Source organism: Tricharina praecox (genome assembly GCF_024521635.1).
Source record: "Tricharina praecox strain CBS 144465 chromosome Unknown BZA05scaffold_6, whole genome shotgun sequence".
NCBI classification, from domain to species: Eukaryota; Fungi; Ascomycota; class Pezizomycetes; order Pezizales; family Pyronemataceae; genus Tricharina; species Tricharina praecox.
The window spans coordinates 562,772-571,144 of NW_026250408.1; the positions used below are offsets into that span (position 1 = coordinate 562,772).

The window sequence follows — 8,373 nt, forward strand, 5'->3', positions numbered from 1 at the left end:
ATCAACAATTAACTCCAACCGAAAACCTCTACTAGTATACTCCAGTTTCCTTCTATGCTGTCAGGTAGACCAGTTCTATTTCTGCTTCACCTCGTTTGCACACTTCTCCTCCTGCTCGAGCTCCTGCAAGTTCTTGATGGTAGTCTCGGCGATTCCCTTCAGCGCTTCGTGGGTGAGGAAAGCTTGATGGCCACTTTGGGGATGTCAGAATACGGGTGAAAGAGCGAGTGAGAGGAGAGGGTAAGGTAACATGCCTGACGAAAACATTGTAGAAGGACAGTAGCCGGGCAAAGTTATCGTCGTGGATAATCTTTGAGCTCGAGTCCGCAAAGAAGTAGGATGCCTCCTTCTCGTACACATCCAGGCCAACAGCACCGAGGTGACCAGTCTTCAACGCGCTATATTCCGCGTTAGTACGGTTAAAAGATACGGAGGAAGAGGAGACTTACCGAATGAGCGCATGTGTATCGATCAGCGCACCCCTCGAAGTATTGATCAAGATAGCGCCCTTCTTCGTCTTCGACAGCGTCTTATCGTTGAGCATATACCTCGTCCCCTCCGTGAGCGGACAATGCAGACTGATGATATCCGCGCGTACCAGGAGATCCTCCAGGGTGTCGACATACGAGATGCCGTAGTCCCCCGCCTCAGGATTCGGGTAAGTATCGTAAGCGATAACGTTGCAGCCAAAGCCCTTCGCGAGGATGCGACCGGTGAGCAGCCCAATCCTGCCCGTGCCAACGATGCCGACAGTCTTGTCTTTGAGATTGAACCCCAGCAGCCCGTCGAGTAGGAAGTTCCCCTCGCGCACCCGCAGGTACGCCTTGTGGTACTTGCGCACAACCGTCATGATCATTCCGACGGCGAATTCGGCGACGGATTCGGGAGAATACGCGGGGACGTGCACCACTTTTAGGCCTAGCTCCTGCGCGGCAGAAAGGTCAACGTTGTTGTAGCCTGCGCAACGCAGCGCGATGAATTTCTACATAGGTAGGCCAGTCAGCCCGATTCCCTCCCCCAAAAGACAGCGCGAGGCAGGGAAACGTACGACTCCGTGCTCTTTCAGCTGCGACAGAACCTCCTTGTCGCACACATCGTTGACGAAGATGCACACGGCATCGTAGCCGGCGGAGAGAAGCGAGGTGTTGACGTCGAGCTTGACGTCGAGGTACTTAAACTCGATCCCGTGGGATTTGGGATCGATGCCGTCGAAGCTGTCGCTGTCGTACTGTATGTATGTAGGTTGTCAGTTTGCTTCGATGTGGATTGGATGCACCGCTAACTAACTACATCATGCGGGGTGGTGGGGCGGGGGGGTGGAGGGGTGGAGGGGTATGGATGCGAACCTTCTTCGTGCCGAAAACCGCGACTTTCATTGTTGCTGCGGGTGGGGATGGCGTGAGTTTATTTGTGTGTGTTCCTGAAAATTGATTGACTGCCGGTGAGGGTCTGAGATGGAGATGTATGCAAGTACTTTACTCAGAGGAAAGAGCGTTCCTTTTGAAGGGATGGCATTTCGACCTAGTTGCGACCTTTTTTTCCAAGGTGAATGAATATACAGCTCCCAAGAGCTCTAGCTGAGAACTTCTTGCACATCTGACGTCGGGCAGGACCATAGTTAGCCTGGTGGAACGATGGCTTTCAAGTCACAGCCCGCGCAGCCAGCCAGCCGTTTGTACCAAGACAGACCGGCGCCTGTGTTCACGGCGAACTGTTAGTCCGTGACACCCTTTGGGCCATGAAGAGAACGTGTATGTATGACTCAGGACTGGAATGGAGAAAAAGCAAAGGGCAAAGGCTGTAATTGTTGCCTGATGTCGGACGATAGGAAAGAAGCAAAAGTTCCTCGCTTCACTTCGAACAGTGCCATGAGAACTGTCCCTTGATACGGCATTGATGTTTGCAACGGCTGGTCGGTCGATGCGGAAGAAGCAAAAGTGATATGCATGATGATGCATCCGGCGCACAAATTATTCCGGAGTCTGACGGGTCGGAGGCTCTGATTCGTAAGGACTTACTTAGTTGGTTGCCTGTTGCGCACAGCATACAAGCGTGAAGAATCCGAGTTCACGATACGACCTCTCAACATTTTCCTGAAGTTTCCTCCCCCATGAATATAGCGCTTCGTATTCGGGTCGATACTCGAGAGAGCTTCGAGGCGTCGGCCCGATAATGACAGAATAGTCCCTCCGACCTCGGATTCGCCCAACAGCGACAAGATATCTCCGATTCTAGGTTTCCGAAGAATCGGTTAGCTGTGGACATATGAGTAGAACGGCTGAATCAATATGCTTACCGATTCCTGCCGTCGTTCTGCATCCTTGGTGCTATCATATGTTTCGCAGCTCGAGCTCTGGCATGTGCATGTTGTATGATATATCACTCGTATTTCTTCACGCTCGCCATGTGGAAATGCAGCTCTCTCTGTCTGCCCGTCTTATCGCTCGCCGTGTGGAAACGCAGCTCTTTGTCCATCTTGTCGTAGCGCCGTTCATAGATGTCCTCAAATTCGCAGCCCGACTGCACACACAAACACCGATCGTGAACGATAGCGAAACAGTTGTGAAGAGACGGAAACAAGAGCACCCGGCCGCCGAGAGAATCCATTGAAGTGGATGACTAAGTGGGCTATGTAGCACGATTAGCGCCTCAACTAGGGACAGGAAACGTCGGTACTTCGTCACAGATCGTCGACGCGGATAGGTGACCCCTGTCACAGGCGTGCTACCTGCAAATCCTCAAGCAAGCAAGCAAGTTCATGCAGCGGGCAGGCACAAGTATGTAGATAGATAGCAGGCAGCAGGCAGCAGGAAGGATTTCGGAAATCCATGTGAAGAACGATTCCTCCACGATTACCGCACTCTACTCAGAACGAAGGCCGGGTAGAGGATAGGTAGCGAGAGAACTTCGCCAAGTGTCATATGACACCATTAAGGCGAGTGAGCAGAGCAGGTACCTGGCTGTACAAATAGCTTGCTGAGTACGGGGGAGCGGTACCTATGGAGGTAAGCACCGTATGCGCCTAGCGAACGCCTGCCTCGACCAGCTGCCTGCCAACCCGCGGCCCTGTGATAGCCCAGTCATACGGAAAGCCCCACCGAGCTCCATACACACTACGTACCCCATCGCTCTTCCCACCATCCAACGTGAGCGAGTGGCTTATCTATCGCGCTCCCTGCTTGTACATACAACGAAAAGCGTTTGTGCGAAATTGAAATATTCACCTCTCATCGGGAATTCCATTGCTGGGACCGAAGCTTCACGTTGCAACAAGCTGCTGCTTTCAACTCTGACCCCGCCCCCAACTCAAGCTTCGATAGCCCCCCGCCCCTCCCATCCCCGGACACACGCCACTGGTATCAAGTAACCATCCCCGTACCTTACATCCATCCACGCCCCGCGATCAACACACCCCATCCATCCGTCCACTACCACTCACCGACTACGCGCAACCCGAGGCGCCGAGATCCCCACGGCCTTATATCCCTCCTCCCCCTTCCCTCCCGCTCTATATCCCACATCTTCCCTGATAGCTTCGACATCACCCCGAACCCTAATCAACTCACCATGCCTTCCGACGACGAACGAACACCCATCCACCGCATAGGCCGCAAGTTTTCCCGCAAACGACAGAGCTCCGGTGGGGCAGTCACCCAGAGCATGCTGCTCCCCAGCCGCCCAAACTTCTCCGAGAGCGAAGACCAAGCGGATGTGTGCGCGCCCGGCAAAAACGTTCCCGTCAACATGAACCAGAGCTTTTTCCAGCTGCTTACCGGCGTCACGTCGAACATGCGGATGAGCTCGAGGTTCGACGAGGACTCGGACGAGGATTCCGACGACGACGATGTGCCGCCCGGAGGTGTTGTTGTGGACAAAGGGAAAGCGAAAGCTACGGAGCGGAAACCGTGGGTGCCGTCGTTCAGCAGACTACATTCCATCGAGGAATCCGGGGGAGCCGCTTCGGATGTCGAGGCGGGCCAGGACGATGTTTCAGAATCCTCGTCGAAACTGGGACCTGCACCGTTCATGAGCCAGATGTTGGAAGCTCAGGCGCAGATGAACACTGCCGATTTTGGTGCTGCGGCACAACTCTCCGAGGCTGAGATGTTCGGTAGCGGTAGCGAGATCCTATTTAAGGGCGAAAAATCGTCGGAGCTGGCGAAGAAGTTGAAGGAGATCTTTGATCTCCCGCAATTGGAACAGGTTGTTTCAGGTAAGGCTACGCAGACGCGTCGGCCGGTTGGTTATGAGACTGTTCTGACGTCCAATCTAGAATACCCATGTTGGTTACTGAAGAGCGTACTGCTACAGGGCTACATGTACATCACGACACAACACATATGCTTCTATGCGTACTTGCCCAAGAAAACCGTTTGCTCTCTCCTTGAAATAGTGTCCTCTGGCAAATGCTAAGAATTATTCCAGAACGTTGCCACGAAATCCGGCTATCTCTCGAAACGTGGCAAGTCGACGGTCAAATCTACGCGCTATTGGTTCATCCTGAAGGGTGATGTATTATCCTACTTTGCCGACCCGTCGGAGCTGTACTTTCCGAACGGACACATCGACCTTCGGTATGGCATACAGGCAACTCTTGCAGACAATCGGGATCCCACAGTCTTCACAGTCACTACCGATCAACGCAAATACTACCTCAAGGCGGATTCCGCACCCAGCGCAAAGGAATGGGTCAAATGCCTCCAGAAGGTCATCTTCCGCTCGCACAATGAAGGCGACAGCGTCAAGATATCGATTCCGGTGGCCAATGTTATGGGAGTCGAGGAGAGTCCGGTGTTGGAATTTGCAGATACAATCAAGCTGAGTGTTGTCGACAATGACGACACGTATGCAATGGATGAAGTAAGGCACTCTCGGCATGTGATATGCTGTTCTTGCTGTGGCTGATCGCTCCCTCTAGTATTTCTTTTCATTCTTTAGTTTCGGCAACGACGCTCTGAAAGTGTTGCAACAAGTTGTTGAAGGTTCCGTTGCGTCGAAGCTACCCGACAGTTTAGTGGATCGCTCCATGCTGTCCATCGCATCTTCCGATACAACTTCGGTCCGTAGAGAGGCTGTTCGGGCAACATTAGCCCCCATATCTCCAGCTGGGAGTGCTAGAGCCAGCCCAAGGCACAGTGGCGAATATTCTCGGACTAGTTTCGACGGGGTGAGACACAGCACAGATCTCACTCGGGAGAGTTTAAAGCTTGGAAATGCCCCCCAGCGGCATAGCATAGACTCGAAGAGACAGTCTTCCCACAGAAGGGTCCTCTCGAGCGAGTCGCAGCCAACTGATTTCTCCTTCGGGGGCGAATCTTCGGATGTACGGCTGTCATTCGACGAGGACGACAGCCCCTCGGCCAGCAATATTCTCAGCCGTAGCGATCTCTTCAAATCTCCGACCATGAGTTCCAAGGGCAAGTCAAAGAAGGGGAAGTCACATAGGAGGGATACATCGCCTGATGCGACAATACGGGTCCATCCTCCTTCGAGAAGACACACGGCAGACAGCCGCCACAAAATGTCACCCAATGACTCTGACTCTCAGCTTGGTGGCGCCTCGAGCTCATCCAAGCTTCAAGACATTGCGAAGACCGGCGTATATCCACTGCAACGTGCTGCTGGATGGGCCGATTGGATGAAGCGGCGGTCCAAGAAAATGACCACCCTCATTGCCGCCCAGCCGATGGGATATCTCGAAAAAGTGTCGGACATGTGGACCGGCGGCAAACGGCACTACAAGGAGCCTATGGGAATGATGCCGAACGAGAAGGTGGACGGTAGTGATGATGACGGCGATGAGACGGATGCTTTGGAGCACGGCGAGCGATTCCGGACCAGGTTTGCGTTGCCGGATTCGGAGAGATTAACAGCGGTCTACTTCGGATATCTTCACCGAGTCTTGCCATTGTATGGCAAGATCTATCTCAGCAACCGCAACTTTTGTTTCCGCAGCATGGTGCCTGGCATGAAAACCAAGATGGTTTTGCCTCTCAAGGACATCGAGAATGTTGATAAGGAGAAGGGGTTCAGATTTGGATATTCCGGTCTCGTCATCACTATTAGAGGCCACGAGGAACTCTTCTTCGAGTTTGGTCAGGCGGATACCAGAGACGATGCTCATATTACTCTGATGCAAAACATTGACGATATCCGGCACCTCGCCGAGAGCGGTTTCCTAAGCAGGGAAGAGAAGCAAGGTGCCGAGGCCGCAAAGAAGGAACATCAAATGCTCCAGGATGCCCGACATGAAGAGGGCGGAGGTCATGATCTTCGCCTACCGACAGCTACCGACGACAGCTGTATCGTGGAGGCGCCGCCGATCGTTTTTGATGATCCTTATGGATCTATCCTTAACTTCAAGCCGACAGAGCCAATGACCATCACCTGCTTGACCATTGGTAGCCGTGGAGATGTGCAGCCCTTTATTGCCCTTTGTCTGGGATTGATGAAAGACGGGCACACTACACGAATTGCCACTCATTCCGAGTTTGGACCTTGGATTGAAAGCTTTGGTATCCAGTTTGCGCCCGTTGAAGGAGATCCTGCCGAGCTCATGCAGCTCTGTGTGGAGTACGGCATGTTCACGGTCGAGTTTCTCAAAGTAACAACATCTCGGGTATGCCGTTGATCCCTCGTTAAAACTACGAAGGCTCCCAGCTGATAAATAACGATAGATGCGAGGTTGGTTAGACGGTCTCCTGGAATCCTCATGGCATGCATGTCAAGGATCGGATCTCCTGATTGAGAGTCCTAGCGCCATGGGAGGAATCCATATCGCCGAGGCTCTCGGGATTCCATACTTCCGCGCGTTCACCATGCCTTGGACAAGGACCCGTGCCTATCCCCACGCCTTCGCGGTGCCGGAACACAAGATGGGCGGCGCCTATAATTACTTCACTTATGTTATCATCGATAACGTGTTTTGGAAGTCAACAGCCGGCCAGATCAACAGATGGAGAAAGCGGCTGCTTAATCTCCCGCGCACGAGTCTAGACAAGCTCCAGATCAACAAAGTTCCCTTCCTGTACAACTTCAGCCCATCGGTCGTTATCCCCCCGCTAGACTACAGCGACTGGATCCGTGTGACAGGATACTGGTTCTTGGATCAGCCAACGGATTGGAAGCCGCCAAGCGAATTGCTGGCATTCATCGAGAAGGCGCGGAATGATGGCAAGAAGCTTGTATATGTCGGATTCGGCTCAGTTACTGTTGGCGATCCGGAGGCGCTCACGAAAACAGTAGTGGATTCAGTGCTCAAGGCGGATGTTCGATGCATTCTGTCCAAGGGCTGGTCCGACAGGCTCAGCAAGGCGGGCTCCACTAATCCGGAAGTCCCATTGCCTGCCGAGATCCACCAGATCAACTCGTGCCCACACGATTGGCTATTCAGGCAGATCGATGCTGCGTGCCACCACGGCGGTGCGGGAACGACAGGCGCAAGTCTCAGAGCTGGCATTCCGACAATCATCAAGCCATTCTTTGGTGACCAGTTCTTCTTTGGCAATCGCGTGGAAGACCTCGGCGTGGGCGTGTGCATCAAGAAGATGAACACCAGTGTCTTTACGAAAGCACTTTTGGAGGCTACGCATAATGAGAAGATGATTGTGAAAGCGGAGGTGTTGGGCGAGCAGATCAGAAGCGTAAGCGTTCATTCAATCCGTCCGGACATGTCGAGCGTGGCGGATGCTAACAATGAATATAGGAGAACGGTGTCGAAACCGCGGTGCAAGCTATCTATCGCGACCTCGAATACGCACGCACTTTGATCAAGACGCCGCACGTTGGCGAAGTGACGGAGGAATCCGAGGAGTCGTGGACTTTCGTGGGTGACGAGAGTGACGCAGAACATCTGAAGAAGGTGACTGGGAAGTAGTGTTCTTCCGAAGAATAGTCTATGGTTACGACGACCAGGGCCGCAACTTACACTACCACTGCCGCCTTGGATTTTCTTTCCTGTTTTCCTTATGATCGTAATGTTGAATCCCCACAGCGAGTGAATTGATTTTTTTTTCCTTTGATATTTCGTGTCTTTCTTTCTTTCGGCAAGAAGATTTGTGTTGTGTTTGTGTTTGTGTTGGGAGTTTTTAGAGGCCGGCTACATACCGTGATTGGTGAGAGGCTGTATGCTATGCTATGCTATATGGATGTGAGTTTTTCAACGATACACATGATCATTTTTTTATTTTCTTTTGCGGATAAGTTGTGATGGAATTGTAATGGCTTTGGGGGGAGGGGGCTTTGGGGGCTTTTTGACAAACGGAACTGACCGCACGCTTGCTTTCTGCGCTTTTTGAATGGCGTTTCTTGCCCCCTTTTCTTTCTTCTCTTCTATCGAATTCTTTAGACATTAACTGCCATTACTCTATATAA

At 52.5% G+C, this 8,373-nt stretch overlaps 2 protein-coding genes across 2 annotated transcripts; one reads left to right on the forward strand and one right to left on the reverse strand.

Moving 5' to 3' along the window:
* Nucleotides 1-75: 75 nt before the first annotated feature.
* Nucleotides 76-1,376, reverse strand: BZA05DRAFT_424557 (D-lactate dehydrogenase; the record flags this gene model as incomplete). Its single annotated transcript, XM_051485918.1, has 5 exons — nt 76-193; nt 255-398; nt 450-982; nt 1,049-1,228; nt 1,347-1,376. 5 exons carry the CDS (start codon nt 1,374-1,376, stop codon nt 76-78), a joined length of 1,005 nt encoding a protein of 334 aa, XP_051341574.1.
* A 2,191-nt stretch (nt 1,377-3,567) lies between these two features.
* On the forward strand, nt 3,568-7,876 carry BZA05DRAFT_333797 (uncharacterized protein; the record flags this gene model as incomplete). Its single annotated transcript, XM_051480701.1, has 6 exons — nt 3,568-4,213; nt 4,274-4,371; nt 4,426-4,860; nt 4,919-6,619; nt 6,678-7,643; nt 7,706-7,876. The coding sequence occupies 6 exons, from the start codon at nt 3,568-3,570 to the stop codon at nt 7,874-7,876; spliced, it is 4,017 nt and encodes a 1,338-aa protein (XP_051341575.1).
* Nucleotides 7,877-8,373: the final 497 nt, after the last annotated feature.